The 24,045-nt window shown below is 41.2% G+C and overlaps 1 protein-coding gene across 1 annotated transcript; it reads right to left on the reverse strand.

Moving 5' to 3' along the window:
* Positions 1–891: 891 nt before the first annotated feature.
* On the reverse strand, positions 892–24,045 carry prdm14 (PR domain containing 14). Its single transcript, XM_068032654.1, has 10 exons — positions 23,950–24,045; positions 19,023–19,103; positions 16,166–16,793; positions 15,990–16,046; positions 15,062–15,222; positions 14,570–14,837; positions 14,274–14,476; positions 12,653–12,754; positions 11,902–12,124; positions 892–1,067 (listed from the first exon to the last, which is right to left on the reverse strand). Exons 1-10 carry the CDS (start codon positions 24,043–24,045, stop codon positions 892–894), a joined length of 1,995 nt encoding a protein of 664 aa, XP_067888755.1.

The raw sequence follows: 24,045 nt of genomic DNA on the forward strand, positions 1-24,045 counted from the left end.
ATATTACATATAGATACCAATGCAGGAAACAGAATCTGTTGACATTTTTATTCAGAGAACACTGCAGAAGAGAACACAACAAATAATCTATAATAAAAGCAAAATACTGCAGATGCTGGAAATCTGAAATAAAAACAAGAAATGCTGGAAATACTCAGCAGGTCTGGTAGCATCTGTGGAGAGAGAAGTAGAGTTAACGTTTTGGGTCAGTGACCCTTCTTTGGAATAATCTATAATATTCCCTTTTGTAATTAAAGAAATGGTACTCGTGATTTTCACATACTTCCCCAACTTCTCACACTGTGCTTCTGATATGTGGGTTCCATATTAGCACTGGTTTAATTAACAATAACAAAACTGAAGTGTAAAATTCAGATGAGAGCAAATAAACCATACAAGGGCCTAAAATTTTCATCCCCGCTCTGCTGGCAGGAGCACAGCAGAACGGGCACTGATGATTTTCTAGCCTTCATGGAGTATCCAGGGTCAAGATAGGGAAACTTGGTTGAATGCCTGCGGCAGACTACCAACACCACCCGCCCATAATACCTTTTAACATCTAGCCCCTTTATAAGGGCACTGAAAAGAAATAAAAATGACACTATTTTTACGGGAGTCCATCTATGTACCCTTTAATTTCTCTTTGCTGTACACAACTGGCTTTTTGCACTGTACAGTCCCTTTAAGATTGCTGAACCGCTGCACATATGTGCATCTTAATGGTAATGTTGGTTGCATGCGGTCTGTTTATCCCCTGCACTGCATATCCTGCAATACTGTGTAGCCGTGCACCCACGCAGTTTAGAAGGAATGTTGGAGTCCAGGTCAGGAACCAGGCTTGGAAGTCCAGGTGTGTCCCACTTCAACCACTGAATGTATCCATGTTTTGGTTCACCCAATGCCCAAGGCACTGCTGTTAGGAGAAGCTGGGGTGGAGGAATTTTCCAGCATTGGAATTCCGTCCTCAGTCCTGCCTCCTCTGAGGCCAGGAGTCACGTGTGATGTAAATGCAAGTTCCTCCTCTGCCAGCTCCTGAGTGAATTGATTGAGGAAAAACTCAAGGGTCCCTGAGTCCCACCAAAAATCCACTTTGGTTCAAAACAATATCCCTTACCATCCAAAATTGTTGTGCAATTGATAGCCTTGAAACACAGCTAGTAAACCTGTCACTGGAATTTATAATCACAGATATTTTTGTCTGGAGCGATTTGAGAAAAAATGACTTATTTTACGTATCTGTAAAACTTTGCACTGCCCAATTATAGTGTTGAGTCACCCAGATGAAGAGATTCCAGGTCAATTCCTGAGCTGGGCTAAGTTAACATAGCAGTTGCTATGTTACAAATCATTTGTGTTCTTGAGCTAAGATTGTAAAAATCAAGCAGATTACTCCCTGCTCTTGATTTCTATCCAGTGCTGGAAAGTGTGTGTGTAGATGTCAGGTGTATTGGACATGGCTCATCTGTAATGTACTGCATAGCTGAATAGCCTGCTAACACTTATTATGAAGGCCCACATATCAAGAACAACATAAACAAGCTACAGCATGACTGCTGCTGCTGCACTTCACCACAAGGCCAGCAGCATAATAGAAGTTGTGGGGAGTTGGAAGTGGGGGAAGGGGAAAGAGATCAGTTAAGCAGAAAAATTAAATTTTTGCAGATGCATTCATGCTGCTCATTGGAGGATTGAATTTTATGCAACAGCTGTGGTGGAATGCAGGAATAAGATGATACTTTCCCATTGTGCAGGGGAGGGATGGAAGGTGGGCTAAACATTAGCAGGTTATTCCAGGATACTGTAAGGTGCTTTTACTTCAATGAAGTGCCACTGGCTGCAAACATGCATTTCTTAGCACCTAAACATAGAATCATAGAACATAAGGAGGCCATTCAGCCTGGCGTGTCTGTGTCGGCTCTCTCTACAAGAACTACTCAGCGAGCCTCACTCCCCTGCCCTTTCCCCGTAGTGCTGCTGATTTTCTCTCTTCAGGTGCTTATCCAATTCCCTTTTGAAAGCCATGATTGAATCTGCCTTCACCACACTCTCAGGCAGTGCCTTCCTGATCTTAACGACTTGTTGCATAAAAAAGATTTTCTTCATGCTGCCGTTGGTCCTTTTGCCAATCACCTGAAATCAGTGTCCTCTGGTTCTTAACCCTTCTACCAACGGGAACAGTTTCTCCCTATCTATGATCTTATAGTAAAAGGATCCTCTAGTGAAGAATGATCATAATATGATGAATTACACATTGAGTTTGAGGGTGAGAAACTTGGGTCTGAAACTAGTGTTGAATTTAAATAAAGGCAATTACAAGGTATGAAGACAGAGTTGGCTAAAGTGGCTGGGGAAAATAGATTAAAAGGTAACAGGGTAGATAAGCAGTGGCAGAACTTAAGGATACTTCATAACTCTCAATGGTCTATATCTTTGTTGAGAAACACTCTACGAGAAGAATGCACCATTCGTGGCTAACTAAGGAAGGTAAGGAATAGCATCAAATTGAAAGAAAAAGATGGACAATGCTAGAATATGTGAGTGAGCTAGCAAGAAATATAAAAATAAAGTAAGAGCTTCGATAAGTATATAAAAAGGAAGAGAGTAGCAAAAGTAAATGCTGGTCCCTTAGAGGATGAGACTGGGCAATTAATAACAGGAAAAAAGGAAATGGCACAGACTTTGAGGAAGTATTTTGTATCTGTTTGCCAGCATGGACTCGATGGGCCAAATGGCCTCCTTCTATGCCGTAAATGACTTCAGGACTCATACGAACATACGAATTAGGAGCAGTTGGCCACTCGAGCCTGCTCTGCCATTCAATAAGATCATGGCTGATCTGATTGTAACCTCGACTCCACATTCCCGCTTACCCTCAATAACCTTCCACCCCCTTGCTTATCAAGAATCTATCTACTTCTGCCTTAAAAATATTTAAAGACAATGCTTCCACTGCGTTTTGAGGAAGAGAGGTCCAAAGACTCACAACCCTCAGAGAAAAAAAATTCTCATCTCTGTCTTAAAAAGGCAACCCCTTATTTCTAAATAGTGACCCTTGGTTCTAGATTCTCCCACAAGGAGAACATCTTTTCCATATCCATCCTGTCAAGACCCCTCAGGATCTTATGTTTCAATCAAATCGCCTCTTGCTCTTCTAAACTCCAGCGGATACAAGCCTAGCCTGTCCAACCTTTCCTCAAGACAATCCGCCCATTCCAGGTATTAATCTAGTAAACCTTCTCTGAACTGCTTCCAATGCATTTTCATCCTTCCTTAAAGACCAATACTGTACATAGTACTCCAGATGTGGTCTCACCAATGCCCTGTATAACTGAAGCATAATCTTCCTACATTTGTATTCAATTTCCCTCGCAATAAACAATAACATTCTTTTAGCTTTCCTAATTACTTGCTGTACCTGCATACGAACATTTTGCGATTCATGCACTAGGACACCCAGATCCCTCTGCATCTCAGAGCTCTGCAATCTCTCACCATTCAGATCATATGCTTCTTTTTTATTCTTCCTGCCAAAGTGGACAATTTCACATTTTCCCACATTCTACTCCATTTGCCAGATCTTTTCCCACTCACTTAACATATCTATATCCCTTTGTAGCCTGCTTATGTCCTCTTCACAAGTTACTTTCCTACCTATCTTTATATCATCAGCAAATTTAGCGACCATACCTTCGCTCCCTTCATCCAAGTCATTTATGTAAAAAGTTGAGGCCCCAGCACTGATCCCTGCGGCACACCACTCATTACATCTTGCCATCCAGAAAATGACCCATTTATGCCTACTCTGTTTCCTGTTAGCTAGCCAATCTTCTATCCATGCCAATATATAACCCCCTCACAATAACCTTTGATGTGGCACCATATCAAATGCCTTCTGGAAATCCAAGTACAATACATCCAGTACACCCCTTTATCCACAGCATATGTTACTTCTTCAAAGAGCTCCAATAAATTGGTTAAACACGATTTCCCTTTCACAAAACCAAGTTGACTCTGCCTGATTACCTTGAATTTTTCTAAGTGCCCTGCTACACCGTCTTTAATAATAGCTTCTAACATTTTCCCTATGACAAATTTGTGGATGACACAAAGACAGGCAGGAAAGCAAGTTGTGAGGAGGTACAAAGAGTCAGCAAAGTGATATAGTTAGGTTAAGTGAGTGGGCAAAAATTTGGCAGATGAAGCATAATGTGGAAAAATGTGAAGTTGTTCACTTTGGTAGGAAGAATAGAAAAGCAAATATTATTTAAATGGAGAGAGACTGCAGAACGCAGTGGTACAGAGGGATCTGGATGTTCTCATATGTGAATCAAAAACCGTTAGCATGCAGGTACTTAGGAAGGCAAATGGAATGTTGGCCTTTATTGCAAGGGAGATGGAGTATAAAGGTAGGGAAGTCTTGCTACAACTGCACAGGGCATTAGTGAGACCATACCTAAAGTACTGTGTAGTTTTGGTCTCTTTATTTAAGGAGGGATATACTTGCAATGGAGGCAGGTCAGAGAAGGTTCACTTGGTTGATTCCTGGAATAAAGGGGTTGTCTTCTGAGGAGAGGTTGAGCAGGTTAGACCTATAACACTGGAGTTTAGAAGAATGAGAGGTGATCTTATTGAAACATATAGGATTCTGAGAGGGCTTGACAGGGTAGATGTTGAGAGGATGTTTCCCCACTTGGGGGGAGTCTAGAACTGGGGGCACAGTTTCAAAATAAGGAGTCTCCCAATTAAGACTCAGATGAGGAGGAATTTCTTCTGAGGGTCATTAATCTTTGGAATTCTCTATCCCAGAGAGCAATGGAGGTCATTGAATATATTCAAGGCTGAGCTAGACAGATTTTTGATCTACAAGGAAATAAAGGGTTATGGGGGCAGGCGGGGGGTGGGGGGAAGCAGGAAAGTATAGTTAAGGCCACAATCAGATCAGCCATGATCTTATTGGATGGCAGAGCAGGCTCGAGGGGCCAAATTGCCTACTTCTGCTCTTTCTTATGTTCTTACTCTGTCTAGATCCCTCATGATTTTGAGCACTATCAAATCTCCTATCAACTTTCTCTTCTCGAGGGACAGTAACCCCAGCTTCTTCAATCTATGTACGTAACTGAAGCCCTCAACCCCGGAATCATTCTTGTAAATCTTTTCTGCACCATCTCTAAAGTCTTCCTAAAGACACCCAGGTGTCTCTGTTCCTGCACCCCCCCTTTAGAATTGCATCCTTTATTTTATATTGCCTCTCCTCGTTCTTCCTACCAAAGCTTCTCAGCATTAAATTTCATCTGCCATGCGTCTTCCATTCAACCAGCCTGTCTATGTCCTCTTGAAGTCTATCACTATCTTCCTCGCAGCTCACAATCCTTCCAAGTTTTGTGTCATGTGCAAATTTTGAAATTGTACCCTGTAAACCCAAGTCTAGATCATTAATAAAAGATCAAAACAAGCAGTGGTCCTAATACCGACCCCTGGGGAACCCAACTATATACATTCCTCCAGTCTGAAAAACAACAATTTACAACTACTTCCTGTTTCCGGTCACTCAGCTAACTTCATATCCGTACTGCCACTCTCCCTTTTATTCCATGGGTTTAAACTTTGCTGGTCCGCTTATTATGTGGTACTTTATCAAAGATCATATAGACCAGATCAACCACGTTACCCTCAGTAACCCTCCCTGTTACCTCATCAAAAAACTCAAGCAAGTCAGTTAGTTAAACACGATTTGCCTTTAACAAATCCATGCTGTCTTTCCTCAATTTATCCACTCTTGTCCAAGTGACTGTTAATTCTGTTCCTGGTTATCATTTCTAAAATCTTTCCCACTACTGAGGTTAAACGGATTGGCCTGTTGTTACTTGGTTTATCCTTAGACTGTTTTTTGAACAAGGATGTAACATTTGCAATGCTCCTGTCTTCTGGCACCAGCCCTGATCCTGAGTCCTACGCTAATTGAACAGAGACCCACTTTTCTGACAGTCTTGTGACCTGCCGTCAGAACAACTGCAGCCTCTTCTGACTGTCAAACAGTCCGAGCCACTTGTGTATGCTTGTATGCATTCCAATATGATGCAGTAGCTCCATTGGCTAGGAGGAAAGAAGAGAAGATACAGTGGGAGTCTACTACTAAATTAACTAAACAAAAGCAAAGAGAAACACAGGGTGATGGGAGTGGAGATGGAACAAAAACATGTTGCATTTCCACACACAGGCTCAGAAACACAAAGAAGATGTGATGATGACAGCACTGTGTGAAGAATTCTAATTAAAAACAGCACTGATTTTCAAATTAGATACCAATTTTCCCAATGAATACTTCAGAATAACACCACTATAGTAGTCTGACCTGAAGTATTTCATTCAGGTGCCACCTTCTTGTCCTATCTCTATTGTATTTCCAGAGCAGCAGTTGCCCTAATTATTGTAGGCGGGCCAGGTTCCCAGGCTAGGAACGCAAGATGAATGGCAATGTGAAAAGGGAGGGGATAACAGTAACAAGTGTACTTATAAAGGTGTGAATCTCCAAGAGATTTCAATGATAAAATACCATGAATACATTGAAAATGAAGAGGAGAAAATGGAAATAGCTGGTGCATTCAATTACTGTAAAACAGAAGGGCTTTTAAATAAAAATATAAATTACTTTTGTGACAAGTAAGTTGATGAAAATATGTTGGGACAAAATATACCTTTACAAGTAAACTTTTGTACACTGCATTTGTAGTATAGTCTCTGAAGTGTCAGCTTGTGTTTAAAGTTGATGTTTTATCCTAAGTTTCCTATTTGCAGAACCAGATACACATTTATAAATGTGACCTATTGGCAATTCATGGGGCAACCAGCAAGCCAGCATGTGGAATTTGACAGTTCAATATGAAGTGGAAGTGGGATATCTCAAAAGTGGGGTTAACTTTTTTCAGTGAATACATATTTTGGTAACAGAGCCAGAAATTTTCACCATGACATTCACTTCTTGGTGATCAAGATTATTGCAGTAAATACTAGTAAACTGATCAAAATTTAATCTGTAATTTTAAAAAGTCATGACATTTCGTGGACATCAAGGTGAAGAATGTTAGTCCTGGGAAATGCAATACTGAACCAGATTTCAAAAACAAAAAATACAGCATCTATAATGTGGTAAAGGTGATTCACACAGGAGTGTTATCAAACAAAAGCTTAGTCAAAGAAGTAGGTTTTAAGGAGCATCTTTAAGAGGAGATAAAAAGAGGTGGAGAGATTTAGAAAGGAAATTCAAGAGCATACAGCTTGGCAGCCATGCTTTCATCTGCTTAATGTTGGAGCTATGAAAATAGGGCATGCACAAGAGCTCAGAGCTGGAGGAGCACGAAGATCTTGGAGGGTTGTAGGGCTGGAGGCACTCATTGATTTCAGACACTCTGTCAGCATCGAGCAATCCCAGGACAAGTAGAGCACAATGAGATGCAAAGTAAATTTTCCAGTGCTCTGTCAAATCCCAATGGTAAAAGATAACCTTCCACTAAAAATGTACTATTTTCCATAACAGCATCTCTTACTGCGATTGTTAATTTAGTGGAACATTAAGAATATTTTTGTGCTGTGAGTCATTAGAAACTGAACTAAGACTGATTCAGCTCATTTCATATAGGACACTTTCATCATATCAGCCTATGCTGAATTTAAGCCCAGGTCCCCAAAGTAAAAGTCCAACATCCAAAATAGCACCACCTAAGGTGAATTACTTAGGGTACATTAAAGATTATTTGTCACTATTAGCATCGCAAGATAATGAAAAACTAAATTCCACAGACCACTAAATTACTACTACTAAATAGGGTATAATTAAGTCCAAAAATACTGCTTTATTACACTTTTACAGAATTTGCCAATTTTTAAGCACTGACGTCAGACTGGTATTCACACATCAGCAGCAAAAGCTTCAGCTATTGGAAACATAAGTATTTATTTTCTATGTATTAACACTACTCCTTTTGCCCTGAATTTGAAAAATGGCAAACTAGGGTTGAACTAGCAGACTCACCTTGTGCCAGCAGTTCAGAAGCCGAACTTGCCCAGTTTTGTAACAGGAATCCCTCTCAATAATTTGAACAGGTTACTGGTACACTTGAAGTTTGCAGTAGATACTGAGCTGGGGAGTCTGACGCAATAGTTCCAAAAGGACCACAGCTTGCCATTAAAAGGAGAAGTTGTGATGGTGACAGAAAAGTGGAATAATTGGTACCAATCCCTTTTGTGTCATGAAGACAGGAAGCCTTCAAACAGTTATACAGCTCTCTGGTGGCTCAACTCATTAAGGCATTGAGTAGCTGAATCACAGAGAGCAGGAATGTCCCAGATGCAATCCTCAGTCTGTGGTGTGTTAGCTGATCTCAGCCAGAATGGCAATCGTGATGCTTCATTTGGCCTTTGGGTTAGGGAGAGGAAAATCATCCAGAATTACACTCCCAATCACTATCCAAAGACAAGCGCACTTATGTACACGTGAGCAGTGGACAGGATTGGTTTTGGCTGTGATAACCCCCATCCCTGTTCAAATGGGTAGTGACCCTCACTAGGCAATAAAAACTGGACGAGATTTTCAATTGTCCAAAAATGGGTGGCTTCAGACAAAGGCAGGAGAAAGAAAGAAAAGAAATAGGATTTTTTTTTAAATACTGCCAATTTTTCCTTGTCCTCTTGTGAAGGCAATGATTCTTGCTGTGATTTGATTCTATAAGTGTCAGCAGCACCTCCATTATCTTGCTCACATGACCAAAAAAAAGGCAACCTAGACTGCTGAGTATTGGCAACTAACCAACCATGAAGAATATTACAACCAACATAATCCTGTGCTCACCCAGTCTGGCCCTCGTCCAGTAACCACACATCCATCAGGACCACTGGATATCAATCGGGGAATAAACACTGCCTGATATTCTCCACCCAAGTACAAGGGTGTGGAGATGAGTTAAAAGTACCCCAGTTGCTTCCCAGATGAGATCAATTAACTTTGAATAGACCAAGAATTGAAGCAGGGGCCCTACTGATCGGAATGGTTCAGTGACTTTACCCGAGGGGTTACCAGCGGAGTAGTTTTTATTCTTTTTAATAAATGCTAAGATTAGTTACTATTGCTCATATGCATAGACTTTTCCTGTTAGAGTAGGGTCAAAAATTCATAATTCTTAGAGAGTTGATTATCTGCATTTATTGAAGAATGCAGAACATAATCTTCATACCTTCAATTGATAGGCCAGTTAGACTACAAAGTTTGTGTCAATACACAGAAGCTTCATACAGACACAAACGGAGAAGATTATTTCAGCTTTAAAATCACCTGAAGTGTACTTAGCACAGGGGTGCAACACCATCTCCAGAATATAGTCCCAAGCCACTTGGGTTTAGTATAATCTGCAAGCTTTTAAAAATGATTTCTGAATGTTTCTATGCAAGTAACATTAGGGACCACTGCAATGATTTGGTTTGAAAATGTTTACAAGATGTTTTGCTGCTGCATAATACTTTGATGGTAAATACAGGTCATTATTTACTTTGGGATTAAACTAGGGTAAGGGTAGGGAAGATTACTGAGTCATTGATCTTTTGCCTGTTTGGATTAAATGATGTTCAGAAGTTGTAATGCATGAGTGATTAATCAGGCTTGTGAAGTGGTGGCTTGTGCTGCAGTATGAATCCACTGGAGTGATTATCCATCTAGTTTTGAACTGGACAGTTGGTTCAGGGGATGGCCACCCAGTAACTCTGATGAATGAAGACTGGACAGTGAAAGTCCAATTTTTGATCACTTCCTTTGAAAATACAGCTGTGTACTAATTGGAATAGAGCTAGGGAAGTGGCAGCATGTAGAAGTGCAAAAATATTTTTATAGAGCATTTTGTTGGATAATATTTGTACAAGTTTTTTCTTCTACACCTGTATGTATTATTAAGAGTTCTCTCTTATCTATTTGCCATTTCATCAAAAATTAGCAGTTGAAGTTTCACTGATGGTTTTGTAAATATACCATGTGTGTACTGAACCAAACATACATGATTTTTTTTTTGAATGTATTGACTTATCTGATCTCAGCAATGGTGACAGTGGTGACATAATAATTACCCTTAGTGTCCCCACATTAGAGACAGGGAAAAGTCTCAACTAGAGTTCCTGTACCCAATTGCTATCCAGTAACAACTGTTGAAGAAGGTGCATGTGTAGACAGTAAATGAGGAGCAGATATGAATGCCTGTGATATTCCTTTTATCAAATAATTGCCATCAGTCCGTAGCTAGACTGAAAGTAGGACTCTTTGCCTAATTCAAAAATAGACTGGTGGAATATTTAAAATAAAAGTTGCATATTGACAAGCCATGTCTAATTAGATATTGGAAAATCAGCTCTATTCCAATTAGTACACCACTGTATTTTCAAAGGAAGTGATCAAAAATTGGACTTTCACTGTCCAGTCTTCATTCATCAGAGTTACTGGGTGGCCATCCCCTGAACCAACTGTCCAGTTCAAAACTAGATGGATAATCACTCCAGTGGATTCATCCTGCAGCACAAGCCACCACTTGTCAGGAGAGAGGAGGTGCAAACAGATGGAAAAACTGTGTGGCGGGACATGGGGCGAAAAATTAAAGCTGACAGATTGCTGACAGCCATATTCATACAATGCATGTGTAGTGTTAAGTAGATCCATCAAATACTAGCACAAGCACAGATAGCATTGACCTATGCACTTTCAAACTGAATAAATGCTACAGTATTTTCCATGCAGACCAAAGAAGTGGCTTTTTTAGCCTTTCCTAGTATTGTTACGACCAGGTGAGAAAGAGGTCTGGGGTTCCCTTTCAGCCTTCACCTGGTCTTACTGTAACAGGGTTTAATTTTAAATACACTGTGTTTTTAGATCCCCCTTTGGTGAATCCTTGTTCACTGCTTTCCAATTATAAGGCAAAGAAACCAGCACAAACGAGCTTTCTTAGGTTAAAAGAAGGTGAAATTTTATTAAGCTTACACTTAAACTTCAATTCGGTTGACGCCTATGGATGCACGACACGCCCACGCTAGCATGCATATGTGATTCACACAGCAAATAAAGACAGAAAAGAGCAGAAGAAAAATAAAGTGGAAAGGTTTGAGACAATATCTGAAGAGTTTTTGTTGCGTTTCTTCAAGCTCACTGTAGAGTCCTTGATTGTAGGTGAATCTTGCTTTTCTTTAGGGCCCAGCATTCTTCTTAAACCTTGTTCACTGTAGGAGACTTTTCTCTTTTGGGGCTCATGTGTCTTCAGTCAGTTTTTGGAGTTCCATGAGAAAGAGATGGAAGCGGGCAGGAGAGGAGGTCTTTTCAATCCAGGAGCAAAAAGCTTTCTGCCAGATCTCAGTCCAAAAAAGTACAATTCAGAAAAAACGCAGATTGCCAAGGAGGTTAGTCATGTGCCTAACTGGTTTGACCAGGTCTGTCTGTGGATTGTATTGGAGCAGTGGATAGCTCCTTTGTTCCAACGCTGTATGTGAATATGCAAAAATGTCTTTCCAGCCAGGGGTCTGGCAACCCCTTGTCACAGGCCTTTTCTTCTTCCCAGCAACAATTTGAAATTGAATGTCCATGTGGCGAAATTAACATGCCACATTTTTGGCAGGTGGGGGCCTGCATGACAATATATTGATTTGAGTGACAAAGCAAATGCAGTGAAGCTGGTAAATAAGTACTTGTGAATAGTGAAACAATCCCTCTACTCCCAAATAGAAAATTGTTGATATCTTAAATCATAAATGTCAAGGTAGTTGATTAGTTACTAATACCAAATTTAAACACTCCAGTTTCATTTGGTGAGCACAAAGGGAATGCTACAACCAGACATATGGTACCCCTTTCCCCACCACCACCACTTTCTGATCACTAACCTGCATGGAGCTGCACCTGGTGATACTTGAGCTCATGCGCTTCCACAAAGCTCTTGCCACAGATTGCACAGGCAAAATTTTTGTCTTTGGAGTGTGTGCGCCTTACATGGCTGTCATGGGCTGCGTGCGAGGCGAAGGCTTTGCCACAGTGTCGGCATTTGAAGGGTTTCTCTCCAGAGTGCTGGCGAATATGGGTACGCAAGATGCTTGAGGCAGTGAAGGCCTACAACCAAGAACAGAAATTCATTTGTGATGCGCATAAAAACAGTCAAGAACAAGAAAAAGCCACTTGGCTGATGGGATACTAGAGGGGAGAGATTCAAACTCTCTCATTATAGCATCCAGGTGAATTTTGAACACCTCCACCTAGTAGTTTATTCCAAACATTTGTCACACTTTGTATTTTTATATTGCTGTACAGATATATTCAAGCTTTTGATTCCCAATGCATAGGTCTTACAGAGCTAACAGCAACAGCAAAATAAATTTGCAGGATCCACTTTGGCCAATGGCCAGGAAGACCCATATTTTACCAGCTGCCAAATTTATTAAATCCAACAATGTAATTTGAATTTTCTGCCAACTGTGCGAGACCCAGGTGTGAGGAATTGGCAGAACGAACACAACCCTTAATGCAATATAAAAGCTCTTCCTATGTTTGTTTTAAATTTTCACTTATTCCACATAACACTTATAAATGTCGTTTTACATGCATTGCCCAGTGACAATGGTACAAATAATATGAACCCACCTTGTTGCAGTAGACACACTTGTATGGCCGCTCCCCTGAGTGAACCCTCATGTGCTTATTAAGGCTGGAGGACTGTGAGAAGCTCTTCCCACACACAGAGCACTGCCCAACAGAAAGAGTCATATGTTGGAAAAAGTCCATAGAACTAATTGTCCCACAACTGACCTTACAATGATTATAGCATGTTTAGCACTATGTTTTGCATTAAACTAAATTGATTACCAATATTATATTGCATTGTGTAGAGTGAGGGGCTGGCTGTGGGAATGCAGGGCAAGAACTTGTGGTGGAAATGTAGCACCGACACTTCATGTATTTTGACAAGAGTAGTTGTGGGATACTATGTGATTTGGTGCATCAATGCAGTCTGGCCTAACGTGATCAGTTTACCCTGGCAATTCTCATCTCTCAGCTGTGCCACCATAAGGAGGCATAAACAGAAGTTCAGTGCTTCTCAAAATAACAGTATGATGGCATACTGAGAATAGAATAAAGGCAAGAGTGTTCTCATGTAAAAGAGTTAAAATACAAAAGTCCCCCTGATAGAAAACAGAAAAAAAATTATGGTGGCAGTACCAAGAAGGTATCTTATCTACTGGACGAATAGATAAATATGTACATCCTTTTTGATTTTCCAAGCCTGTGTGTATGTGGTTGCTGCAAATGTGTCCCACCACTGTTGAGGTAAATGTTTGACCTGCACGTCAGGTACAAAATGGTGGAACTGATATATAAATCCTGATATTTTATGTATCCCAGATTAACTAACCAATAAGGAAAGAATCGATACAAAAGCAAAGTGCTTGCGATGCTGGAAATCTGAAATACATATATAAGCGACATATCTGCATAACTTCACAATGTAGATTGTTAATATATAAAATGTAAAAATATTTGTTCATTTCTGTTGTGTCCAGAGTACCTTAGTTCAGGTAATAGACATCTAAAGGGAGTTTATCTAAACAGAAGATTCCGTTGCACAATTAATGGTAAGCGTTTGATTAGAAGAGATCAGATCATTAAAATCTAGGCCAACCGATTTCTGGAATTTATCCTCTCATTGCACGCTAGGCTATAAGTCAAATGTCAGTTATAGGACGTGTCGGGTTATTTGAAGTAAACCCAGCAGGTATGGGATCGGGACAAAAAGTACCCACTTTTAACCAGGAGAAATGACTTGCCCTTATAGAGGTAGCTCCTCAGGATGCCCAAAAGCGCGTCACATCCAATGAATTCTTGTGGTTATTTCGGCAAACGGACGGTCAGAAGGTGAGAACAATTTACAGTTTCTATTTGTTAAGCAGAAATTGTCCCTAGAGAAATTATTTAAAATATTTCTATTCAATTCCACTATTTCTTGTTTCTGGGGCATTCGCGATCTACAGACACAAAGGACTGAGCAGATATATATAGTACAGTCTGTATGACCTTCCATCGGAATGTGGGGAAATTCATTCATTCAGAATAAGAATGAATAAAAATAGGTTCCAAATCTAACTACACACTGACTGTGTTTGGATTTACCAGCTCGGTGTTTCTCGTGTACACACAGGGGGTTGTGTGTAGATAGCATGACACTATCACTGGACAATGTTTGATCGCTGTGGTTATTTTTGCTCACTTTGTGAGGCCGGTGTTTCTCATGTACATGCAGGATGTGGATCCTCAGTCTGTCTCTCTTCTCGAACGATCTGCTACACAGGTGACAGGGGAATTTGCGATCGCCCTGGTCCACACACCGAGTGTACTTCAGATGCTTGTCCCTATAGTACTTGTAGGCGAATACCTTTCCACACCTCTCACATTTAAAACCCTCTCCGGACTCTGCCAAAGGAATGAAAGTGGCATTTCAGTCAAGCGATCGCAGCTAATGACAGTAAACCGCAAAAGGGCAGAAAATCGTTTAAGTGTTTTAACCTTCAGCCTGCTCTGTGAATGGGCTTTCAGTCATTTCCTTTAAAGTGACCGGGATTCCCATAAACTGTAGGTAGCAGTCTCCATACCACACCAGCAGCTCCTGCTTCTCTGGCACATCCTTGCAGGTCTCGTAGAAGATTTTCCCTTCGCTCTGGACAGCTGTTAAGTTCTGTTCTTGGGGCGACCTGGCGCAGTTTACCAAAGCCATCCAGTTACTCGCCGTCCCCTTCCCGTCTATAAAGTGGCTTAGTCTGCCGTCTTCAAAAATCTGCAAGAGAAGTTTTCCCGTGAGAGAGCAGACTGGCAGCAGGTACAACAGAGGAAAGAACACAACCGAATGGTTTCAGGCCAAATAGCATATATGGTAACTTGCTTCTCACCTAGAACCTTCTCATTTATATTTAATCAAACGATTTGTAAAGGCTACACATTTAAAAGTATAAAGATATCCTCCCCGTTTTTAAATTTGAAATACAGCAGTGTAATCCTCACCTCCCACATGAAGGAGTTGTCATCATAGGTTTTAATTTCACTCATATTCACCACTTTTCCTGTGAAAGGTCCGAATCGGACCCCCTTGGGGATTAGACTTTGGGAGCAGAAAACGCCGAGATGAGGAACTCCCCCGTAGAAGGTGTGAGAGACAGCGAGCCCTGGGAGAGAGAGAGGCACACGGTCACCACACAAGAGTTAAGCAAGAGACAGAGATCAGAGCAAGAGGAGCAGAGTTAACGTTTCGGGTCAGTGACCCTTCTTCGGAACTCCGAAGTTCCGGAGTTCCGAAGAAGGGTCACTGACCCGAAACGTTAACTCTGCTTCTCTTTCCACAGATGCTGCCAGACCTGCTGAGTGAATCCAGCATTTCTTGTTTTTGTTTCAGATTTCCAGCATCCGCAGTATTTTGCTTTTATTTATCAGAGCAAGAGGGCCACTTCTCCCATTCCCTCCCTCCCTCCCATCTCAGTTGTGCCTCTTGATCGCACTCTCCCCTTGGAGTCAAAAGGTTGAGAGTTAATTTCCACTATAGAGACTTGAGCACAAAAGTCAAGGCTGACACTTCAGTACTGAGGGAGTGCTGCATTGTTGGAGGTGCCACCTTTGGCATGTAAAAGATCCCCCAGCACTATTTGAACCAGCAGGAGAATTATCCCAGTGTCCTGGCCAATAGTCATCTCTCAATGAATGTCACAAAAACAGATTATCTGAACATTATCACATTGCTGTTTGTGGGTGCAAATTGGTTGCTGCCTTTTCTACATTACAACAGTGAGTACACTTCAAAAAGTACTTCATTGGCTCTAAAGTGCTTTGGGATATCCTGAGTTCATGAAAGGAGCTATATTAACGCAAGTCTTAATTTTTCTCTCTTCCCCATTCCCTTCCTCACTCCCCTCTCGCACTCCCTGTCCCCCTCACTCACCTACTGGCATTTCCAGAGAGTCTCTGTCCAGCAGCTGAACCTGGGACTCGGGCCCACCTGCAGAGTACAGAAGCAGGAAGATGATCACTGGCCAAACCTGTGTTGTGAAATTTAGCTGAGTTACTCGCGCGCTACGAAGGTGGGGGTAAAAGTGAGGCAGCTTGGGCTGGGGGTACCTGTGTTTCCGGATATTCGCAGTCCTGAGATAGCATGTCCAGCTGGCTGCTCGGGACTCCCGGTGTTCATGTGCCCGTACAGAACCGTGTTCAGATCCTCCTCGGTGAACTGGCCGGACTGGCCTTGCTGCAGATAGTGATGGGAGCCCAAAGCTTCCTGGTTTGCGTTAGGCTGGGTGCGGGAGCCCCGGCTGTCCTGCTCCAGTGCAGTCGGGCGACAGGCGGCAACCGCTTGTTTGTCCTGGTTTCGGGGATAGACGGGGTTCAGACTGTTCGGCATTTTAGTGAAGACTGGCAGTGACGCCGCCGGGAAGATACTGCAGATCCGCTCAGTTATGGAGGGAGACTCGTTGAAAAGGGAAAAGTTGCTGAAACTGAATGGCATGACTGAGCTGGAGTCACTGACCAGCCTGCCCAGGGACTTGAGAGGCTGCAAGACTTCTTCAGAGGAGCGGAACACATCAAGGTAGTGGGGATGCGGCAGGATGGAGGGGGAGTAATAGCCCGGGATCCTTGCAGGAGTCGCCCTCTTTAAGGTTTCAATCGGGTAAAGTTGTTCTTTTACTGATAAGGACATCCCAGTTGGAACTGTGCAGCGACCTGATCGCCTGTGAATGAGTAGGGACGACTGTAAGCAGTGTGAATACATGTTTACATTAACATAAATAAAGAGCATTTCCTTCACTCAAATCCCTGCAATCATGGAGCAAACTAATCACACTAATGGCTAAGAAAAGGCACCGTGACCATTCCCTCTTTGTCACAAAGTTACCTTCAACCTTCTCAGCAAAAGGCGGATTCTTTACGAAATGGGGATTTTAAAAGGAGAAGATTTCTCAATAGTTTACAGGATTTCGATAACTTTCCTCGCGATGGTCGGTTTGATAACATTTTTTGCTTCGACATTTGCCTAAGAAACTCCTATCCCATTGTGACTGAACACCCCTTTCTATTTCTTACCTGATGGCGGGACCTGGGTGATCCCGAAAGCCTGTGTCATTCACATCCAGTAAATTGGGTGGACAAAAGACATCACACTGTGATGTAAGCTGCTATTCTAGTAAAGCAACATCACAGATTTAGTTCGTTTCCAAACGAGTGTTATCAAAGCTGAAAGCAATTATAAACCAGGAATTAGAACATTCAACAAATGTTCACATTTTTAAAAATCCAGAAAAGGAATATAAAAGCAGTTTGAAAAACAATTACCATCTGAAGACTGTACATACATTGGACACAATTCACTGTAAAAAACAAAGTTGTACTGTAAAACGTTATTTTCAAAGTATATCAATTGGATTGCTACAAACACTTGTAAACTATATAAATACAGAAATTTCACACTTGAAATTGGATTCGTGAGGAATTGGACACAACGAAATTTACATTCAATTTTAAAATTAGATTCAAGATATTAAATTCAAATATCAGGACATATTACTTTGCAAACTTGAAGAGATGTAAAGACAAATGTAAAGCTCCTCTTTTCTAACAGGAAACTAAGTTTTATCGTCCTTCCACAAACGAGGTGAAAACGTCCTACCTGTTCTATGTGTGCGGGAACAAACTCAGAAAAAACTTCTAGCTTTTGTAAAACAAAAGCCTGGAGAACAATCAGGCCCCAAATTATGGCGCGACTCTAAAGACAGATAATTAACAGACTACCGGCTCGTTTCTAAATGAACGGCCTGCAGCGATTAACCAGTCAAGGGCAGAAACAAAAGCAACACTGTCCGCAATCCTCCAAGAAAAGGAACAATAATACACTGGCCTTCACAGCCAAGTCTCTTTTTAAAGTAAGATTTGATCAGGAAACGATTGTACTGGAACCCGGATCACCTGCAGACTTGCTTGGGAATCATTCAGCGGGTTTTCATATCTAGAGAAGTTGCTAACCCCAAAGTCATATCGGTTTGTTGTAAAGATCACATATCCTCCCACAAATCTCAATTGCGTACCCCGAATGTTGTGCGTTTTGAAAAACTGTCATTAAACATTGCCGCTGTTTTGGGCTCTGCTATCCCCGAGAAATCGCAGTGCGAAATAATCGATCAGTCCTTGAAAATGCAGGAAATTGCCACCAACACCGCACTGATGAGAAATTCGCCTTATAAAATTATACAAACGCTTTAACTCAAAGAAACAAACCACAAATATGTGTGCCACCATTTCACTCGTTCCTAATACTTATGTTTGCAATATAAATATTATGAATTATATCCACACGTTTTGTATTTACAAATGAGATAACGAAGTATCACTTTGTAGTTAATTTGTAATCGTGTGCACCTCAGTAAACCGAAACAGCACAGTGGAGTTTATTTATATCAAAGTTCTTTTTTTTTAAAAAAAAGTGTTACATTCTCACTCATTCTGTCTGCTCATATCCCTCCTTATTCCAAACTGAACAGTGCGACGATAATTCCTTAACAGAAAATGGGTATAAAACACGGGAAAATACCAACATTTGCAATGCAGAAAGTTGGCAATCTAAACATTGAGCTCAAAGTGCAATGAATTCGATATTATCCATTGGATCAATATTCGCCAATAATTGAAACAAAGCAGGGTCGTGACATTTAAATTAAAGAACATCGGGTCAATCGCAGAGGTCAGGGGGAACTAGATAATGAAGACATCTAACGCCTTGGTTAAGTATTGAGTAAACAAAACGCCAGTTTGATCAATTACTTTTTAATACTCTGGTGTAAAACGGATGTTAGAACTCGAACCCCCACTCCCCCCACCCCCCGCCCCCGCCCCCACCCAACCCCATTTTTGTTCTTGAATAATTGCACTTTAAAAGAATTACCGGGTCACTAAAAGAAGCATTTTAAGACAAGCTGCTGTCACTTACCTGCTTTACTATAAAGTCCTCTAAGTCATTCAGGACACTGAATGCAAACTGCAATTGCGAACTGTTTTGCGAGTTCCTTTTCTGTACCAGTTGGGTGATGGGGACAGTTGTTGTATTTTAACGCTGGATGCAGAGCTGCTGTTTTGTGTTTGTGGTCAGCTGAGGGCAGATGGCAAGAGAGTAACAGGAGGGGCTGCGGCATCTCCCCTCACCGCGGTTATTGGTCAGAGTCAGAGAGAGCAGGGAGAGAGAGAGAGATGTGTCCTCGGGGACTGCACTCTAACACATGAGAAGCTCACAGCTCGCTGTCACTGCACCCACTGGCTCTTGCAAACCGAGACTTCCTACATGAAAAGCTGCTAGCAAACTGGTTTCAGCATTGTTGGCCTATCCAGCAATGTCCAACACAATACCCAAACATCAATTTCAAATCTTCACAGCCCCTCTCTGGTCAAATGTAGTATTTATACCAGAACTAGCTGGATGATCCAAATGTGAGCACTCGGTCATTTCGCCAAGGTCAGAGACCTTGAAGGAAAACGGAACATTTCGCTTCTTCGGGCCAAGGCAGAAGCATTCTTAGATAACAAGGAACCCATCGTTTGGTATAACAAAATCAAGTACTAATTCCAAAGAAATCCCTCACAATGATAGAACACTGATGTATCTGTTGCCCATATTTATCAGACATCATATGATTTATAGCTAAAATGAATCTAACATTCTACAAGGACTAAACATCGATTCACACGCAGTTCAATTGCCTCTTTACTAATTCTTTCTACGAATGTATCTCTCGCTGACTGTAGATGCTTCAAAAATGTCACAAAGGGGTTTCATTCGATTCTACAAGATCCCTAATATATAGTACAATACACGGGATATTAACTATTCGATAAAGCCCATAACTATTTGACGCAAGACTACTAAATATGCGTAAAGTCAAAGATTTTGGCAAATATATGACAATAATCAGCAGCGTATTTACTGAAAAATGTAAAACGACACTAGAAAGTAATGCATCTTTTAAGCTAACATGTCAGTCAATTGTTGCAAAACAATTATTAATCATATTCTGCATCAAAATAATGTAAAATATAAACGGGGCAAAATCTTCACTCGACCGAGGTAATACAGGACTGCGTCCCGCAGCGATACAGCGACTGTGGATGTAGCATAGATCGGATTACAGAATATATCGGAAACAGTTCCGTTTTGCATAAACAGTAAGAATTAAACTCATGGTTGCTTTGTTTCTGGGGGAAGATACAGACAATGATGCAGAAATATAACCTTTAGAATGGAGTGAACCTTTATTTCGAATAAGGTGATTTGGAATACTGAAAGTATGTCAATCCACAGTAACAACTACAAAGCATATAAACTAAAGAGGGAATTAGTTTAAGGAAGGTTGTTAATTCGGATTTCATTGAAATTTACTTTTAAATGTCCAAACTTTTTGTGCAGACAATATTTAAGTTAGTAGTTGTTCAGTCCTTTCCGAGATTTATCTCTAACTATAAAAGCCTTCTCCGTCCACTAAAAGGAGCTACCAATTAATCAAAGTGATCAGATTTATGTATTTGTTTCTAACATTACTATACATTCCGTAAAGTACAACCGGAAGATTTTTTTAATCATGCATTTCACAGAGCCATGGATTTTAAGATCGATAAGTCCAGGGGCGACTTAGAATAAAACTGCGGGATGCAGAGGAATTTGATAGGTTTTTAAGAAAGGAAATATGAACAAGTTTCACCTGGTTTAATGAAACGGGTGCGAACAATGTTACAAAATGAAATATTATCTGTGAAACAGAAGTAGAACGATGAGCCGTCAGAAAGCATGTTTGATTACACTTGCAGTACAACGAATGACCCCAGAAAATAATGTTCATTTTAGGGTGTTGGATAATGGACCTTACTCAGAGAGAAACGGAAGCCCGAAAAGCAACAGATTTAGGTTTTATATTGGTGACATTAACATCGAAAAATACCACACTTTTTGGGTGCATGGTTTGTTGGGGAAAGAACGTCATTCCTCAAAAGAACAAGCGCTCACTGGCGATAGAGCCGCCCCCCCCCCCCCCCCGACTAAATTACAAATATCGGGAATCTGAAATGAAAACATGCTGAATATATACAGCAGGTAGATCAGCATCTGGAAAGCGACGCTAACGTTTGTGTAGAGATTTGACCTACCAATGGTTAAATGTGTATTTCCAGCATTTCACCAGGTCAGAAGGATGAGTGAAATAGAGGTTTTATCTGGATGCAAGGCTATGCTACTTTTTATTTTTATTTTTGCAGAATACACTAGTGCATGAAAAATAGTTAAATTCCTTATATAAATAAACTTACCGCCGCAAGGTGATGTAGCTGCAGTTGATATTTTTATCCAATTAGACATCGAATTTACAGTAGTGCTTTGTGGTTAAGATCGACGTTTCTTAAAAAAGTATATATCGTTTCATTTTGAGCGTTCCCCTTGACCCCTCCCTATTTCCCAAATATCCCTGCTTGTAATCCTTTGCCAGTGCGCTTTTTAACTGGCTCTTAAAAGATGGGCGGAAGCGCTTGTGGGTCGCGGCACAGTGTAACGCAATAGTGTGAAGTCTTTAAAGAGTTAAATAACCATCGAAAATATCAGCTGTTAATGTACCTGAACACACACCTTTGAATTGAATCACTTTATGAGGTTTGTTGAAAACTGAGGAAATAGTGACCATTGCAGTCCATTGACTGTATTGAAATGTCAGCAGGCACGACACCCACGAATACTGGCTGCTGACTTCACACAGCACTTCACACAAGCGCATGGGTAAGGCATCCACTGCTATGTCCAGACTGGCCAAGAGAGTGTGGGAAAATGGCGCACTGACACGGAACACAAAAGTCCGAGTGTATCAAGCCTGTGTCCTCAGTACCTTGCTCTATGGCAGCGAGGCCTGGACAATGTATGTCAGCCAAGAGCAACGTCTCAATTCATTCCATCTTCGCTGCCTCCGGAGAATACTTGGCATCAGGTGGCAGGACCGTATCTCCAACACAGAAGTCCTCGAGGCGGCCAACATCCCCAGCTTGTACACACTACTGAGTCAGCGGCGCTTGAGCTGGCTTGGCCATGTGAGCCGCATGGAAGATGGCAGGATCCCCAAAGACATTGTACAGCGAGCTCGCCACTGGTATCAGACCCACCGGCCGTCCATGTCTCCGCTTTAAAGACGTCTGCAAACGCGACATGAAATCCTGTGACATTGATCACAAGTCGTGGGAGTCAGTTGCCAGCGTTCGCCAGAGCTGGCGGGCAGCCATAAAGACAGGGCTAAAGTGTGGCGAGTCAAAGAGACTTAGCAGTTGGCAGGAAAAAAGACAGAGGCGCAAGGGGAGAGCCAACTGTGTAACAGCCCTGACAAACAAATTTCTCTGCAGCACCTGTGGAAGAGCCTGTCATTCTAAAATTGGCCTTTATAGCCACTCCAGGCACTGCTTCACAAACCACTGACCACCTCCAGGCGCTTACCCATTGTCTCTCGAGATAAGGAGGCCCAAAAGAAAAGAAAAAAGAAAAGAAAGTTACATGTCCGCTGAGATATGGGTGAGTGTTCTTTCTTTATATTCATACGTGCAATAAAAGAAATGCTGATGACAATTTCAGCCTAGAAAAGTAAATGATTGAACCGAGAGTTATAGAATGGAGTTAAAGTGTGGTATATCCTCCATTTTTCGTTTGACCTATTATAAGATGTTGCTCTGTGTGCAGTGATACGCCAGATTTGGTGTGCGTAATGAGGCGATTTAGCATAAAATGCTGAAGTTGTACATGGAAAAGGATTCTCACCGGCGGCCTGCCTGTACGAGAGGGAAAGTTTCCAGCCGGAGGTGGAAACGGCAGATATCAGACCGTAGCCTAAAGCAAGGCCACCGTTCATTAAAAAGGGGTAAGACAAGAAAATATAGAAAAGTCTTTGTGCCTCATTAATTCCAGTCCAAACATTTTTTCACTATTATGCAACAGCCCAAAATATTTATCCTCCAGAGAATAACCACAGATTAAACTTTCAACACTTAGAATTTTATTTTTAACGCCAAAAGGTAACCAGCACTCATCCCAGGTGTCAATCGATTATTAAAAAGTGTAGAACATTAACCGGTCGGCATTCAATAAATTTGTTTCTAATGCGCCGAAACAGTCACTGTTCAATCCTCACTATTGCTCCTTTTTCAGCTTCTCCAACTAGTTCATCTATGTGGTGTTGAATTAATTATCAGGCCAATGTGCCTATTTACCATTTGGTTTTTCTTCTTTTTTTTCCCCACTGTCAATTCTCTCCTCCCACTTCTCTCCCTCGCTTATCTCAGAGCCGACCTAGACAATGACTGTAGGCAGACTATTCCAGTGCATGGGGATATGGTGGAGCAAGGAAGGGATATTGCAAACACTCCGTTCCCTTGCTGATCTCCACATATGTTCTCTATAATAGTCTCCCAGTTAAAAATCAGGATTTATGTTCGGAGTTCAACTGTAGAAGTCCTGCCACTGTGTGCTAGCTGAAATCGGCTAAAGCAAGACAGCCCAGGAAATTGAACCAGGGACCTTCTTTGCTTGAATGGCTCAATTATTCACTTACTTAACCAGCTGTGACAAGAGGGATCATGCACCTCATCACTTTCTATTTTCTCATTGAGGCAATTTTCAATCCAATTTGCTAAATTGTCATTAATTCAATATTCTTCTATCTTCTTTAAAAGCCCCATTATAATATGCCTTCTAAAATTCTAAATATTATTCACCATACTAATTCTTTAATTCAAAGAATCCCAGTAGATTTATGATACATAACCTATTTCTTCTAAAACCATACTGACTTCCCCTTATTCTCTAGATTAACTAGATTAAAATTTATTTTTTCAGAATAATTACTTACATGAAGCAAAGTACTTGAGTGCACTTTTAGTAATTCTAGAACTCCTAAAATATTAGTTGAAGTTGTGCCTCTATTGTCATTCCTTTCTTTCGGCAT

This window comes from Heterodontus francisci, chromosome 5 (genome assembly GCF_036365525.1).
Source record: "Heterodontus francisci isolate sHetFra1 chromosome 5, sHetFra1.hap1, whole genome shotgun sequence".
Classification (NCBI taxonomy): domain Eukaryota; kingdom Metazoa; phylum Chordata; class Chondrichthyes; order Heterodontiformes; family Heterodontidae; genus Heterodontus; species Heterodontus francisci.